The 18,374-nt window shown below is 35.9% G+C and overlaps 1 protein-coding gene across 1 annotated transcript; it reads right to left on the bottom strand.

The window, feature by feature from the left end:
* Positions 1-12,274: 12,274 nt before the first annotated feature.
* AGTR2 (angiotensin II receptor type 2) lies at positions 12,275-16,583 on the bottom strand. The gene is made up of 3 exons (XM_003893582.5): positions 16,457-16,583; positions 16,246-16,305; positions 12,275-15,032 (listed from the first exon to the last, which is right to left on the bottom strand). The coding sequence occupies exon 3, from the start codon at positions 14,995-14,997 to the stop codon at positions 13,906-13,908; it is 1,092 nt and encodes a 363-aa protein (XP_003893631.2). The 5' UTR covers positions 14,998-15,032; positions 16,246-16,305; positions 16,457-16,583; the 3' UTR covers positions 12,275-13,905.
* Positions 16,584-18,374: the final 1,791 nt, after the last annotated feature.

Consider the following 18,374-nt stretch of genomic DNA (forward strand, 5'->3'; position numbering starts at 1 on the left):
GAGGAAGTCAAATAGTCACTGTTTGCTTATAATATGATCATATACCTAGAAAACCATAAAGACTCATCCAAAAGTCTCCTAGATTTGATAAATTAATTCAGTAAAATTTCAGGATACAAAATCAATGTACATAAATCAATAGCAGTGCTATACACCAACAGCAACCAAGCTGAGAATCAAATCAAAAACTGATCCCCTTTTACAAACTTGCAAAAAAATAAAATAAAATACTTAATAAAACACCTAATGAAAGAGGTAAAAGATCTCTATAAGGAAACCTACAAAACACTACTGCAAGAAATCATAGATAAACAAATTGAAACATATCCCATGCTCATGGATGGGTAGAATCAATATTGTGAAAATGACCATACTGTCAAAAGCAATCTATAAATTCAATGCAATTTCCATTAAAATACCATCATTATTCTTCACAGAACTAGAAAACAAAATCTTAAAATTTATATGGAGACAAAAAAGAGCTGCATGACCAAAACAAGACTAAGTAAAAAGAACAAATTGGGAAGCATCTCATTACTCGAATTTAAACAATACTACAAGGTCATAGTTACTAAAACAGCATGGTACTTGTTTAAAAATAGGCACATGGATCAATGGAACAGTATAGAGAACCAAAAAATAAAGCCAAATACTTACAGTCAATGGATCTTTGAAAAGGCAAAGAAAAACATAAAGTGGGGAACAGATACCCTATTCAACAAATGGTGCTGGGATAATTGGCAAGCCACATGTCGAAGAATGAAACTGAATTCTCATCTCTCACCTTATACAAAAATCAACTCACAATGGATCAAAGACTTAAATCTAAGACTGGAAACCATAAAAATGCTAGAAGTATTAACATCAGAAAAACTTTTCCAGACATTGCCTGAGGCATAGAGTTTATGACCAAGAACCCAAAAGCAAATGCAACAAAAACAAAAATAAATAGATGGGACTTAATTAAACTAAAAATCTTCTGCACAGCAAAAAAAATAATCAGCAGAGTAAATAGACAACCCATAGAGTGGGAGAAAATATTCTCAAACTGTGCATCTGACAAAGGACTAATATCTATAATCTACAAGGAACTGAAACAAATTAAGAAGAAAAACACAAATAATATCATCAAAAAGTAGGCTAAGAGCATGAATAGACAGTTCTCAAAAGAAGGTATACACATGGCCAACAAATGTCTTAAGAAATGCTCAACATCACTAATTATCAGGGACATGCTAGACAAAACCACAATGCAATACCACCTTACTCCACAAAAATAGCCCATAATAAAAGAAAAATAAAAAAAAATTTGTGTGTTGGTGTGGATGTGGTGAAAAGGGAACACTTTTACAATGATAGTGTGAAAGTAAGCTAGTACAACCCCTGTGGAAAACAGTATGGAGACTCACTAAAAAACTAAAAAGAGAACTTCCATTTAATCCAGCAATCCGACTACTGGGTATCTACCCAGAGGAGGGGGAAAAGGCATTATATGAAATAGACACTGACAAAAGCATGTTTATAGCAGCACAATTCACAATTGGGAAAGTATGGAACCAGCCTAAATGCCCATCAACCAATCAGTGGATAAATAAAATGTGTAAAATACACACACACACACACCATGAAATACTACTCAGCTATAAAAAGAAATGAAATAATGGCATTTGCAGCAACCTGAATGGAGTTGGAGACCATTATTCTAAGTGAAGTAACTCAGGAATAAAAAACCAAACATATATTCTCACTTATAAGTGGGAGCTAAGCTATGAGGATGCAAAAACATAATGAGGATGCAAAAACATAAGACTGATATAATGGACTCTGGGAACTCAAGGGGAGGGGTATGAGGAAAAAAGACTACACATTGGGTACAGTGTACACTGCTCGGGTGATGGGTGCACCAAAATTTTAGGAATCACCAGTAAAGAATTTGTTTATGTAACCAAACATTACCTGTTTCCCCAACCCTATTGAAATAATAATAATAAGAAAGAAGTTCTGGAAAAAATTTTTTGTGTCTTTGTTCATCAAGAAGTTTGCTCTGTAGTTTTCTTTGATTTTTTCATTCTTGTCTGATATTGGTATCACAGTAATACCAGTCTCATAGAATCAGTTAGAGAAATTTCTCTCCTTCTTAGTTTTTTGAAACAGTTTCAGGAAGATTAATATTAGTTCTTCTTGATATGGTTGTTAGAATTCAGCTGTGAATATATCTAATCCTGGGCTTTCCTTTATTGAACAATGTTTTTCTTACTGATTCATTCTTGCTATTTATTATCAGTATGTTCAAGTTTTCTACTTCTTTCTGGTTCAGTTTTGGGAGGTTTCATGTTTCCAGCAATTTCGTCATTTTCTCTGGGTCTTCTAGCTTCAGTGTGTAGTTGTGCAGAATAGTCTTTGATGGCCTTTTGTATTTCTGTGGTATCAGTCGTAATGTCTCCTTTTTCATTTCTGATTTTGTTTGTTTAGATTTTTTCTTTTCTTGGTTAGTCTAGCTATTGGTTTATAAATTCTTTACCTTTTTAAAGAAGCAAGTTTTTGTATTATTCATCCTTTGTAAATTTTTGGTCTCAATTTTATTTAGATCTGTTCTGGCCTTTGTTATATCCTTTCTTCTGCTAACTTTGGGATTTGTTTGTTTTTGTTTTACTAGTTCCTTGAGGTGTGACATTAGGTTAATTTGTAATCTTTCTACTCTTTTGATGTTGAATTTAATGCTATAAAGTTGCTTTTTACCACTGCTTTTGCTGTATCTCACAAGTTTTGGTATGTTGTGCCTGCATTTTTATTTGTTTAATTAAAATTTTGTAAATTTCTTTCTTAATTTTCTTGTTAACTCAATGATTGCTCAGGAGCAGGTTAATTTCCATGTATTTTTATAGTTTCTTAAATTTCTGTAAATATTGATTTCTAGTTTTATTCCACTGTGATCTGAGAAGATACTTGATGTGATTTTGATTTTATAAAATTTGTTGACTGGTTTTTATTATCTAACATATGGTTTGTCCTGAAGACTGTTTATAAGCTGATGAAAAGAATGTATATTCTACCTTTGTTAGTAATAATATTTTGTAAATATTTGTTAGGTCTATTTGGTCTAAAGTCCAGTTAAAGTCCAAAGTTGCTTTATTGATTTTCTGTCCCAATGATCTGTCTAATAATGTGAGTGGTGTGTTTAGATCCCCCACTATTATTATATCACCATCTGTCTATCTCTTTAGGTCCAATAATATTTGTTTTATGAATCTGGATACTCTGTTCTTAGGTGCATATATATTTATAATTATTCTATCCCAATGAATAATCAATCCCTTTATCATTATATAATGTCTTTCTTTGACATTTTTTCTGTTTTTTTGTTTTTTTGTTTGTTTGTTTGTTTAAAGTCTGTTTTATCTTATATAAGTATAGCTACTCTTGCTTAATTTTGGTTTCTGTTTATGTGAATATCTTTTTTCACCCTTCATTTTAAGTCTCCATTTGCCTTTATAGGTAATATGAGCTTCTGCAAGCAGCATATATTTGAATCTTTTAAAAATCAGTTACAACAATCTATATCTTTTAAGTGGAGCTTTTAATCCTTTTAGGTTTAAGATTATGATTGATATGCAAGTTTTGCTTCTGTCATATTGTTAATTCTTTTCTAGTTGTTTTATAAATTATTTGTTTCTTTGTCTATTAGTCTTTGTGATTTGATTAAATTCTACACTGTTGCCACTTGATTCCTTTCTCCTTCTCCTTTCTGTGATTCGTTACTATGCATTTTATAGTTTAACATGTTTTCATGATGGTGAATATTACATTTTCATCTCCAAGTTTAAGACTCCTTTGAGCATTTCTTGTTGAATGAGTCTTGTGGTGATAAAGTCCCTCAGCATTTACTTGTCTGGAAAATTGTTATTTCTCATTCATTTATGAAGCTTAATTTTGCTGTGTCCATAACTCTTATCTAGCAGTTTCTTCTTCCAGCACTTTGAGTATGTCATTCTATTCTCTTCTGGCCTGTAAGGCTTGAGAAGTTCACTGTTAGTCTGATGGTGTTTCCTTTACAGGTGACTAGAGGCTTTTCTCTTGCTGATTTTAGAATTCTTTCTTTTACTTTGACTTTAGACAGTCTGATAATAATATGCCATGGTGAAGTACTTTTTACAATGTCTTTATCTAAGGATCACTTATATTACAGGATATCTGAATCTCTTGCTAGACTTAGAAAGTTTTATCAATTATTTTGTTAAATAGGTTTACTAAACATTTTGATCTTTATTCCCTACCATGAATACCAATATTCTTGTTTGGTCATGTTATGCAGTTCCAAATGTCTTGAACTTTGTTCATTCTTTTAAAATCTTTTTTTCTATAATTTGTCTGGGCAGATTATTTTAAAAGATCCATCTTCAATTCTGAGATTCTTTCTTCTTCTTGGTCTAGTGTATTGTTGAAGTTTTCAAAAGTATTTTGTAATTCCTTTAATTCCAGAATTTCTGACTGACTTTTAAAAATATATATATCTTGGTAAATTTCTCATTAATGTCCTGAATTTATTTTCTGCTTTAGTTTTATTTTTTTCAGGTTTCTCTTGCATCTCATTGAGCTTCTTTAAAATTAATAGTTTGAATTTTATACCTGAAATTTTGATTATTTCTTTTTGGTAAGGATCTATTACTCGAGAATTATTGCTTTCTTCTGAGGGTGTCATATTACTTTGCTTTTTTGTTTCCTCTGTCCTTACATCAATTTCTGCACATCTGAAGCAACAGTAGCTTCTTCTTATTTTCTTTTGTTTGAGGGAAATTTTTCTTGAAGATGTGGCTATGATGTTGGTAGGGTAGGGCCATTTGGCTTTACTTCTGGGTCCATGTAATGGTGAAGACTGTGTATGATTTCCTTGGCTATAAACAGCCTTAGTAGTATCTGTCTATTCCTCTGTGTGGTATTGTGAGGTTATTGGTAGAAACTGGTGAATTTGTGCTGGAGACTGGAATGCTTGATGGGTTCTTTTTCAAGTTTCAGTGGTAGTAAGGGTAAACTAAGCATGTGTATCCTTGGGATCTGGTACAGCATATAGTGGCAATTCTGTTGGTTCCAGACAGGGAAATTCTTATTCCTTTGGGTGGCTTTCTCAGATGTCAGTTGTAGTAGCAGCTACCAGATAGGTGAGTGGGATTTTAAGCTCTTGGGCATCCATGACAATGTGGGTAATGGCAGTAGCAGTTGTAGTGAGATACTTTCCCAGTTCTCAACTGCTGTGCTTTTGTGTTGGGAGTGTTTGAAATGGGCTATGTGGGCCAGCCTCTAAGCCAGTAGATGGTGCTTGCAGGTACAAGCCAGCTGAGGTAGTAGCAGCAATATGTTTATGCTCAACCTCTGACCTGGATAAAGTGCTTTGGTTCCTCAGGCAGTGGGCTGGAGTGTGGAACCTCCGGAAGCCTCAATTTTGCACCCTGTCTCGGTAGTTGGGGAAAAGCTGGCTGGAGCTGGACCAGGCAAACCTGTGCTCAGCTTCCCAAGCCCCAACGAATGGTGATAGCATACTCCAGCTATGATGGGGATGGTAGGAAAGTCCTCAGTTCCCTAGTGAAATGCTTGGGTTAGGGGTAACCCTAACCCTGTCAAAGTTGTGGGAAGCATGTTGAACCACTGGTTCTTGCAGTTGTAGCCTTGGCCAGTGAGTGTAGAACCCATATCTCCTCCACACCCCAGTCCAGGTGGGGCTCCCTGCCCTGTCCTGGCTCTCACAGCCCACACTGTAGTTCAGTCAGTGTAGATAGTTCACATCTAGCTTATAACTCAGCCCTGGGCCATAGAAGCACCCATCTAGCTCAGAACCTACCCTTTGCAGCAACTCTTGTCCTGCTCAGGACCCAGGGAGGTTGTCTGGCTCCAGCACTGGCAGCTGAAGCCCTCTTTAGGCTGGCTTTTCAGTCCTGGTTGCAGGGGCCCAAGTTTCCCTAATGTTCAGGACTAGGGCCCCTCTTTCCTGGAGCATACCCAGATTGTTAAAAACTAGGATTGATAATAACATTTTATTGTAGCCACTTAAGTCTTAAGGAGAACATAGGACACAGAATATGCAAACTCCCTGGAGCAGTTCCTTCTCATAGTCTCCTGGCCATCTTCCAACTTAGATTCAGGGCTTGGGAGGATCAAGGTGCACTCCCATGGACTACATTGTATGACTTCCCCAGTGATAAGATAGACCACAGAAAGACATTTTCTTACACTCTTCTATACTGGGGATTTACTTCCAGATTCTGGCTGGTGTCAACCACACAAGCTGACTATCCTCCTTCACCTCTCCTAATTTTTGAGTTTCTCCTTGCATTTCTACTGAACTCTCATGCACTCTCTTGAATAATTCACTCAAAATGTGTCTTCCTACACCCTATGCTGATTCCTTCAAGTGGATGAGGCATGTGTGAAATACTTCTAGGCAGCTATCTCAGAAAAAATAAACCACTTTAATGCTCATATTCCGTATGTCTCCATTCCTAGTTCCCATCATGCCTTATCAGTGCTCTCTTTACTACTGGAAATAATCATTAACACCTTTAAATGTAATCAGATTAGAGACACAACTTCAGAAACTCCAGAACCAATCCAGAAAACTCACCCTTAAAATTATGTTTTCTAGTACCACACTCAATATCAAAATTTTTCTTAATATACTTGAGCTGTGTACTAGTCCATTTTCACCCTGCTAATAAAGACATTATAATAATATAATAAATATCACAATACTGTAATAAAGACAGGGAAGATAAATAGGTTTAATGGACTTATAGCTGCACACGACTGGGGAGGCCTCACAATCATGGTGGAAGGTGAAAGGCACTTCTCACATGGCAGTGGCAAGACAGAATGAGAATCAAGCAAAAGGGAAAACCTCTAATTAAACCATCAGATCAAATACAGTCATTACAAATGGGAGAAACTGGCCAAAACAAAGGGGCTACCAGCCCTATGCAAGACCAAAATCCAGTGGAGCAGTCAAATCGTAAAACTCCAAAATGATCTCCTTTGACTCCAGATCTGATGCAAGCAGTGGGTTCTCATGGTCTTGGGAAGCTTCCCACCGTGGCTTTGCAGGGTACATTCTCCTTCCCAACTGCCTTCACAGGCTGTCATTGAATATCTGTGGCTTTCCAGGAGCATGGTACAAGCTGTCAGTGGATTTATCATTCTGGGGTCTAGAGGATGGTGGCTCTCTTCTCACAGCTCCACTAGGCAGTGCCCTAGTAGGGACTCTGTGTGGGGGCTCTGACCCCACATTTCCCTTCCACACTGCCTGAGTGGAGGTTCTCCATGAAGGCCCCACCCCTGCAGCAAACTTCTGCCTAGGCATCCAGGTGTTTCAATACATCTTTTGAAATCTAGGCAGAGGTTACAAAACCCCAGTTCTTGACTTACATGCACTCACAGGCTCAATACCATGTAGAAGCTGCCAAGGCTTGGGGATTGCACCTTCTGAAGCTATGGCCTGAGCTGTTCCTTGGTCCCTTTTAGTCATGACTGGAGAGGCTGGGATGCAGGGCACAAAGTCCTTAGACTGCACTCAGCACAGGGACCAGAGGCCTAGCCCCCTTAACCATTTTTCCATCCTGGGCCTCCGGGCCTGTGATGGGAGTGCTGCCATGAAGACCTCTGACATGCCCTGGAGAAATTTCTTCCATTGCCTTGGGGATTAATATTCAGCCCCTTGTTACTTATGCAGATTTCTGCAGCAGGCTTGAATTTCTCCTCAGAAAATGGGATTTTATTTTTATCACATTGTCAGGCTGTAAATTTTCAGAATGTTTATGCTCTGCTTCCCTTATAAAACCCAATGTCTTTAACAGCACCCACCTCACCTCTTGAATGCTTTGCTGCTTAGACATTTCTTCTGCCGGATAACCTAAATCATATCTCTCAAGTTCAAAGTTTCACAAATCTCTAGGGCAGGGGCAAAATTCTGCCAGCCTCTTTGCTAAAACACAACAGGAATCCTCTTTGCTCCAGTTTCCAACGAGTTCCTCATTTCCATCTGAGACCACCTTAGCCTGGACTTTATTGTTCATGTCACTATCAGCATTTTTGTCAAAGCCATTCAACAGGTCTCTAGGGAGTTTCCAACTTTCCCACATTTTCCTGCCTTTTCTGAGCCCTCCAGACTGTTCCAACCTCTGCCTGTTACCCAGTTTTGAAGTCACTTCCACTTTTGGGTATTTTTTCACCAGCGCCCTACCCTACTTGTACCAATTTACTGTATTAGTCCATTTTCATGTTGCTGATAAAGACATACCCAAGCTAAGAAGAAAAATAGGTTTAATGAACTTACAGTTGCAATTGACTGGGGAGGCCTCACAATTGTGGCGGAAAGAGAAATGCACTTCTTACATGATTGTGGCAAGAGAGAATGAAAGCCAAGCAAAAGAGGAAATCCTTGTCAAACCATCAGCTATCAAGAACAGTATGGGAAAAACCGCCCCCATAATTCAATTATCTCCCACCCGGTCCCTCCCACAACACATAGGAATTATGGGAGTACAATTCAAGATGAGATTTGGGTGGGGACACAGAGCCAAACCATATCAGGGTGCTATAACAAAATACCACAGACTGAGTCACTTAAACAACAGAATATATTTTCTCACAGTTTTGGAGACTGAAAGTTTAAAATTAGCATGCCATCATGTTTGGAGGGTTCTCTTTCTGTCTTGCAGATGGCTTCTTTCTTGCTATATACTCACATGACCTTTTCTCATTGTGAATGTGTGAAGAGAGAGACAGAGGTATCTTTTTTTTTCTTACAAGATTACTATCCTATCAGATTAAGACTTCACCTTTATGACATCATTTAACCTTAATTACCTCAAAAAGTTTCCAAATATCATTACATTGGGGTTTGAGGATTGAATATATGAATTTTGGGTGTGAAGGAAGGTTGTAATTCAGTCCATAAGAATAGATAACAGCATATACAATGAGGCATAGTTTTGCTTTTTTCTAGGAGATAGAAAAAGTGTCATTTCAAATCTGTTATTCACAAATGTTTCAAGCTGTTAGGACATCAGAAATAGTTGGAGTAGAAGATTTTTTTTTGTAATTTTTTTGTAATCACTTCCATGTACATTTTTGTTATATGAATGTAAATAGGTGAAGGAAGGCTATAGCTGGAAATATCAGGGCTTCACAACAGTTTGATGGTTCCAATTTTTCAGGCAAATGGGTTTGTGCCAACTGTATTCTGTACACATTGGTGTATTGAGCTTAGGTTTCCTTTTGGAGAGGAAAGGAATCAAGAATGAGATGCCTTTTTTAAAAGAAGTTCAAAGTTATTTCAGTATATCTTATGCACTAACATGGCCTCTACTGATGTCATGGAGAAGCAACAACAGCTCAACTACCCACTTCCTCTCCCAATCAGGGATACTCCTTTTTACTGAGGAAAACTTTGAAATGTGACTCCGGCTGCACTGGAGATGTTTACTTAAGGAAAGAGAAGACTGGTTCCTTGTATGGAATGTTCCACTAGCTGGGTTTCTGCTGATTGCTCCTGGCTCCATGGAGGTGGCAAAACAGAAATATGTGTTTGGGCCCAGGTCTACTTTGACACACATCAGATATCGGTGAGTGTAACACTGGAGAAAGGAAGAGCCTTCCTTTTTCCCCCTCTTATATCCTTATCAGGTGGCTTGTGCATAGATCACTTCAGAACTACTTAAGTGGACAGAAGTCTGCATGAGACTATTCAGACATCTGTTCTCATGCAGACCAACTGATAAATAATGTAGCAACAACAGCTGCAGAGAATGGGCTAGCAGACTTATCAGATTTTCCAGTATTTTCTTTCACTGGAAAATTATAACCAGGTGTGATCTCTTGGATTGCTTAAAGCTCTCGGGATTTGGGGCTTATAGGAAAGCAGGACCAAGTGAGTAAAGAAAGAAAAATGTCTAGTACACCAGATGGGAGTTTAGGGTCAAAATATTTTAAACATTTAAATAAAGGTATGACACAGTGATAAAGAACATATCTGATAGATAATAAACAAAAAAGAGAAAGAAATATGAATACAGACATATAGATAAAAATAAAGTGTATCCATTTATATGTACTGTGTGTGTGTGTATATATATATAATAATTTTACTCCATGCTATTAGTGGTGATTATAGCTATTTTTTGTCTGTATAGTTAAATTTTTCAAGAATAAGTATTGATTCTATAATAAGAAATATATATCAATTATTTTTAAATTTAGATAGAATTATCTTATTCCAAAAAAGTGTTCCAAAAGAAAGAATTTTTTTTGAAAGTGCTAACCCTTTGTAGGTATTTGTATGGAGTGAGCTAACTAATCTCTGGGCCACTGGTCTTCTGCAGGTGAAATAATTATTTTTAGTGATAATTTATGAATTTCTGTTATTTTGTATAAATTATCACTGCTGTTATAGTTTATGTAAGAATTAACAAAATAAGTGTTCTATTATCCTTATGGCCTCAACCCTTAATGCTTTCTTGCCTGAGACATCTCATTTGTTAACTCAACTTGTCAAGTTTGGAGTTTTCTCTTGTTGATATGTGAGGACATCAGACAGTTTCCCAGCCTCAGATTCCTGTGGGGGAACAAAAGAAAGAAAAAAAGTCAAAACAGAATTTGCTTACTTTCAGATTTTCTTCTGATTTTGATGCATGCCTCAAAGAATCAGAAAAAAAGTATATTTTATAAAATAACCTATTTAGTAGATCTGATTTAGGGCTATAAAATGTGGAAATAATTAATATTTACTTTTCCATAATAATAATACACATTACTTCTGCAAGATGCAAGAGATAAGTTTCTCTGGTAACCCTATATAATCTCATTTCAAAGAGCTAAAGTTCATATCAACATGCTTGTTCCTTAAAGGAAACACTTAAGATATCTGCCTTGCTTTGTGTACAGGGTAGAGGGGACAGCAGGGGAGAGTGGTGACTTTATGTAGTTCCATACAGTATGGAGTACAAGGAAAGGGCAGTGAAGAACAAGGGAGAAAGCCTCATCCATCTGCCTCCTATCTTTTCCTTCATAAGTGAAATATACCTACCGCCTTCCCAGAAGCACTTGTATTGCTGAGGTTATGGATGATGAAGTACTAACTTTAAGGTGAAGGTTGAAGGAGTGTGTAAGACTGTCTGAAATATCTGCTTAGTGGCCTAGGATTTATATTTAAAGTACCAAATCGCATAATTGATACTGCCCGATTCCTCTGTCAGAGCCAAATTTAAAGATTAGTCAGGACTCATCTATGCTTCAGTTTCCTTATTTGTAAAATAATAATCACTGAGTAATTTTTAGAATAAAATGAAACAATGCATATATAATATTTCTTAGCACATAATGCCCATCTAATAATACCTGTTGTTGTTGTTGTTATATGCTTCCCAGGCATTGTGTTCGGTGAGTTGAGAAAAGGTGGGGTCATGAAAAGGAAAGGATATTGCATAATACCTTGAAAAGTGGCCAAATGAGAAGAAAAACATTTTCATTTGTTATCTGAGAAGTTTACCCGAAATTTACATTTTCAAAGAGAAAAGCGGACAAGTACACCTTTGTACATACATTCCTAAAGCAAGAGTTCACACATTCTTGTACCATCCTCTCAACTGGCATTTCTTCTTAGTCCCAAGAAAAACCACTTGGAGGCTACTACTCAGGGTTCAACATTGGGCTTCTATAAAAGCAGAAGTCAGGCTTAACATCCCAATAACTAGAGAAGTAATTCTGTTCATTAAGGGAAATTCTAGGGGTGTAGTGTTATAATTAGTATAATAATTATTATTATGGTAGAGGAAATAGCATGAGCTGAATGTTGAAAGTTGAGCAGGTTTTCATCAGTTGAATGTGAAGCCCTGAGGAGGTGAGAATTATTGGAGGGGTGTTTAGGAAGACAGAGCTGTGTGAACAACAGCAGAGAGGCATGAAAGGGCATTAGGCTTTAAAAAGTATTAAGTCAGTTTTTGGTGCTTAAACATAGGGTTTGAAGAAGGGTGACAGAGAGAAAAAGTCCAGAAAGACTAGGAAGAATCACATCTCACAAGGTCTTCCAGACTCAAGGAAGGTTGGATTTTGCTTTCATAGCTAATGGGAAATTATGGCAGAATACTCAAGAGAGGAAGACTTGAACAGTATGGCAAGAAGCCAAGTGAGTAATAATCAGAGCTGAAACTAAGTAGTATCAGTAGAGATAAAATGGAGGATACAAATACAAGTGAAGGTAAGAATATATACTTAGAAGTAGTTTTAAAAAATTTTAAAAAGCACGGATTTCTTCCAATTAAAAATTTTATTTATATGAGATGTTTTACAAAATTATTTAAAACATGACATCATAGTTGGTTATACATTTAGTTATTTGTTTTTACTGAAAATAAAAGGATTACATGAAATTAAGACTTTTTCAGAAAGTGGTATGACAGGATTCTTGTCTATAATCCTGGAACCTGGCAGAGATGCTGAGCACCCAAAACATCAGTTCCAACTCAGAGATCAGTATTTAGACCTACCTCAGAGGAAGGTCCTAGATAACCTGTTATTATACAGGGCTGGTACAGAATGAAGTCTCAAATTTCTAAAATTAATATTCATACTTTAATGTAAGTAAACTTTAGGTAACTCAGTTTTAGGCACTCCTCTAATTTAGGAGCTTTAATAGTGCTGAGAAGGAGATATCTAGACCTGCAATTGGTTTAAAACAACTCTACACAATCATACAGATTCTGAAACAAATAGTGTTTACAGATATAGGGTAAAATTACCCCCATGGTGTATATTTTCAAAGTCACATTGCACTGCCCTGACAGGTTCCTTTCTTGGTACCAAACATGTAATTGACTGGGTCTCTTCGCCCCCCACCCAGACCCCATGTAGCAAAATTCCATTCTGGATACCATTTCCTATGCCAGTTAAGGGTTTGTTACAAGTTAAAGAGTTTTTTTTTTTTTAAAGCCACCTAGATATTTTAGGAAACAACCCAGAACGAAAGCATTAATAATAAAAATCAAATCAGTGTCCTGTATATCAAAGCACCACATCTAAAAAGTCAAGGATGTAAAAAGTGACCTTTACATTTTATAACAATACACAGTGTTTATTGATTTCAAAAAAGTATCAGAGAAAATAGCAACCTTTAAACATTCATTAAAATGAATAGAAAGATTTTTTTTTAAGAAAAAGTGCTTATTCAGAGTTTAGTGAACACACAAATATCATTGATTGCAATTCTATGTTACAGTACATTTTACTTTCTATAACTGTAAAAATAAGCTAAAACATAGGAGTATGATTTAATCTATATTTCTAGCCCTACTCAATATGTAATTATAGATTAGCTATAAATTTCCACTCAAGTGAAATGCAAGAGGAATATAATTTATAGCCTTTTTAAAGAAGTATATGCCTAAAGCCTGAATAATCCAGTATTAATCTATTATAATATACTCAACTTAGAAGTACTCATCTCTCTTACAATGTTGTCTTGTAAATGATGCAATGAGTTGAAAGACTGGTCCTGGTTCAAGAGGAAATCCTGATAAAAATGGATATAAAACCCCACTAAGAAACACAAGCATGTTTCAAAGAGAAATCTGAAACCCCAAATCATTATTCACAATCTATTATTAATTACAATTTGAGATATATCACCAGTTACTTCTAGGTTGTAAATATGTCTCACCAATGACAATCTTGTACAAACATATCAGAAAAACAATGGACAACTCCTGAAAGTCACTGGACGATAAAACATAGTTACATTTGATTTCAGAAGATTCAGAAAAGATTAGATTAGGGGAAAATGTATTATTTAATTAAAACCACTTAAAATAATTCTGGTGGGCCTCAAAGCAAGTAGCCATGTTGGTTACATGCATTTTGCTCTCAGGTTTAAGACACAAAGGTCTCCATTTCTCTAAGAGAACTGCTTTTCCGGCAAGACATACTCTCTCTTTTCCCTTGGAGCCAAGTAATTGGAGCCCTAAACACACTGCGGAGCTTCTGTTGGAACCGGTTTCCAACAAAACAATAGAGAAATGGATTAACGCAGCTGTTGGTGAATCCCAGGAGGATGGCAAAAGGAAGTGCCAGGTCAATGACTGCTATAACTTCACAGCTATTAATGACACCCATCCAGGCCAGAGCATCCAGGAAGGTCAGAACATGGAAGGGAAGCCAGCAAATGATGAAGGCCAGAACAACAGCAGCTGCCATCTTCAGGACTTGGTCTCGGGTTATCCTGTTCTTCCCATAGCTATTCGTCTTCAGTAAGTGTTTTCTAATTCCAAAATAGCATGTTGCTATGAATATTAAAGGGATAATAAAACCAAGGATATTTTTCATTAAGGCAATCCCAGCTGACCATTGGGCATATTTCTCAGGTGGGAAAGCCATAATGCAAGCATTCACTCCTAAGTATTCAATGGTTCTGACATCTCGAAAATAAAATGTTGGCAATGAGGACAAACAGGCCATACACCAAACAAGGGGAACTATATAAGATGCTTGCCAGGGATTTCTTCTTTGAGACAGAAAGGGGTAGATAACGGATTGGTACCTATCAACACTCATACAGGTGATAAAAAAAATGCTTGCAAACATGTTCAGAGTAAGAAAAGAACCAAAAACTTTGCACATCACAGGTCCGAAGAGCCAGTCATATCTATAAGAATAATAGGTTGCCCAGAGAGGAAGAGTAGCCAAAAGGAGTAAGTCAGCCACAGCAAGGTTGAAGATGTAAATGCTAGAAACCTTTTTAGGACCCTTTTGACAACAAAACAGTGTAACCACAACAATATTGACCAGAAATCCAATTACAAATATAATGTAGTAGAGAATAGGAATTGCATCTAAATGCTTATCTGATGGTTTCTGTGAACAGTTCAAGGCAGACTCATTGTTGCCAGAGATGGTCACAAGCCCGAAGTGAAGACTGCTAGTAATGCTTTTGCTAGTAGTGGCAAGGGTGGAGTTGCCCTTCATATTGAAATGTCAGCAGCTCCTAGTTCTTATGCCTTCTGTGGAAGAAAAAAAATAGAACTCTTAGAACACATACAGAGCTGAGGACATCCTTGAATCTTTAGCATTTTGAAAGTTTGTCAAAAGCAAAAAGAAGTGAGTGATTATAGAAAACATTATGAAACAGAGCCATGCCTTGTAAAATAAGAATGGATTTTACCGCTTGAAAAAGGAGAAATACTTTTCTTAATAGTAGAAAAAAGTAAATCATTTCAGAGATTGAAAGTTCTGAACAAAACTACCTTTTGCCCATCTTTTCTATTATGTTTTTGAAAGGTTTAAAGAAAATTAATATTTCAAAAGATTAGTCAGGGCAGGAAATATGTGAAACAAATAAGAAACCTAGAGGTAAGAAAAGTTAATCTTTCAAAAAACACTTGAGCATATATCTCTGTTTGTATACTTTCTAGAAACTACACTGCTGCCTGCTATTGCATAGAGAAATGCTCTATTTAAGTAACGAATTACATACAAATCACTACAACTATGGAAAACATAAGTAACGTAAGCAAAGGAAAACATAAGTATATAAAAAACTAAAAGAGAATATGCCAAAGGAACATATTGTGATGAGGAATCATGGTTTTTCTTTAATAATTAAAAATAATTCCTTTAGTTTTACTTTTCTATTGTTTTCACAATAATAAAATAGTTAAGAAGTTATGAAATATATTTCTATTTTTAAGTCTTCTCCTTTTAATAGAGAATATTAGTTTTAGACATAGATATCTAATTTTGGTCTATTTCATATATAAACAATCCATTTTCAATTAAAGCAGATAAAGAAAAAAACAGTCAAACCTATTTTAGGTTCAAATAGAAGTAATTTATATTGCTCAATGAAATGAGAATTGAACATCAATGATTAATCATGATATAGTCTTATCATTTTTCTTTTGCTCTCTTCTCAGTTTAACAAAACTGAATAGCCGTGGCTCTCAAATGTTGCAGTGTTCAGGTTCTTGTGATTTTTTTCACTAGAAACATTATTTTAAAAGCAAAAAAACACACATTAGCTAAAGGTAAGCATACTAAGGAAACACTATTTTAGATAGTTTCAAAATACATGCAAATAAACTACCCAATTAAAAGTATAATCTCCAAAGAACCTCCTAATAAAGAGCAAAACTTTTATTTTGGACTAAAGCTTTTTCTTTTGACCTAACAAATTAACATAAAAGAATCAATAATAAATTCCACTTGAAGACTTACTGGTTGTTGAAGTTTAAAGCAGTAATCATAAATCAGCTTGCTTAGTGCCTAAACACACTCCTGTAAGAGAAACAGCAGCTAAATAATTCAGGAGTTTTACAAAATACAGTGTTAAAACACAGGAAAAACAGAAGTTCATCCATAAAAAATACTTTCATTTAATGTATGTTCTACTTTCCAAGTAAATTATATACAAATTGTTCATACTTACCTTAAAAATTAAGGCTGCAGAATGCTTTGAATTCTGTGCTTACTCGTTCTCTCAGACGCTGGGACGTAATAGCACCAGATCTCTGGTTTCCTTCTTATATGTTTGGTCTGTCCACTGGGAGCCTTCAACCTACATAATTCTAGGGCTGACTTATGAACACTTGCCAGCTTTCCAGAGAGGTTTTTTTTTTTTTTTTTGTCTGCAAAACATTAATCTGAAATTCTCACTGTCTCCAATCATAACAGCTCATTGAAATAAATCTCAAACAAAAAAATGAAGTTTCCACAAATGTGTTAGATAATTTTGAAGTCAGTGGCTTACTTTAAGAGAAGAACATAATAATTATTTATAGAATTTTCTCTTTCTTTTTTCCTAATATTGGCATTCTAATAGAAATTAATGAGTAGAGACTAGGAAATTTATTATAGCAGCAAAGTCTTTGTTCATCATCTTTTACAACCTTCATTACTTTCTGAAAATTTTATCCATGTTTATTAAAGAATGGTAGCAATTTTACTTGAAGTCTACAACTTCTAAAATTTCTCCTTTGCTTTATGCGGTTTTTGTTGGCTTCTTGCTGGAGGGTTGGAGATTGCAGGAATATAATTTTTACGTGATGGAGAAGAGGTTTGGTCCTCCTTGCATAGGTCTCTGTCATATTTGTAGTTTAAATACAAAGCACAAAAAGTGAAGAAGGATTAGGTGACTATTTCAACATAGATCACTGTTGCTGCTGTTTCTTGTGGCAGTGGGGGCAATAAACTACACAACCAATCCAACAGAAGCAAGAGTGACAAAATGAAGAAAGATAAGAACAAGTGATGGTAGTGATAATACTAGCTGACAATACATGTTATGTGCCAAACACTGTGATGAGTTATTTATCATCAATAATTTAATAGAGAGGCAGTATAACACACTGGTTAGTAAATAGCCTCTGGGATCCAACTACCTGGCTTTACAAACCCAGCTCTACCACTTACTAATTCTGACCTTGGCCAAGTTACTTTATTTCTCCATGTCTCAGTTTCTCATCTGAGAAATGAGAATGATATAAATTACCTACATCATAGAGTAGGAATTTTAAATAAGCTAATGGAAAATTAAATGAGCTAATATGTTTAAAGTGCCTAAAATCATGCCTAGCATATGGTAGGTGCTATTACAAGCTATTCATTTTAGCCCCCACTTTACAAATCAGGAAACTAGGACTCATAGAGTTTAATAACTTTTCTGCGATCATACAGCTATTAAATGAAGACACTTGCATTTAAATCAAAAGAAACTAATATCATAACTCATTCTGTTTAGCCTCTATACCACAAGAGGAAGCACTAGATGGTCCCTTAATCTCACTCTTTGTCTTGGCAAAAAGGAAACGTAGCATTTACAGAAAATCACTGATGACCATTCATAATCTATCACAAAATCATCAAAGAAGGGGAAAAGAATTGGAAGAACTGTTATGTGGGGAAAAGTATTTTTCTTAATTGTGTTGCCCAATTGGAGACCATAGGAAGGAGAAACTTGTGACTAGAAAGCTTTCTGTAGTTAGTACAGAAAACCAGAGAACCTAGAACACATTTTAAATGGGCAAAAAGATTCAAGTTATTCCTATGGATCGTATTTTTCAGATAAGCAGTAAGGGCATGCCTGTCCATGCTGCAGGCCACAGGTAAAGGATGAGGGCAGGCTCTGAGGAAGTAGCTGGGCACCTAAGTATGGAGTTCAGCAGAACAAGGAAGGAGAAGTCAGTGTTGATGACAGAAAACAAAATTGCAAATGGCCTGAGACAAAGCACAAGACTTTTGATATTTGTCTGTTTCTCCATTAATATTGAAGTCAATACTGTAGCACACAGGCAGATGAGATCAGTGAGAAGTCATCGTTGTGTGAAAAATACAGTAGGATTCAAAGG

This window comes from Papio anubis, chromosome X (assembly GCF_008728515.1).
Source record: "Papio anubis isolate 15944 chromosome X, Panubis1.0, whole genome shotgun sequence".
NCBI classification, from domain to species: Eukaryota; Metazoa; Chordata; class Mammalia; order Primates; family Cercopithecidae; genus Papio; species Papio anubis.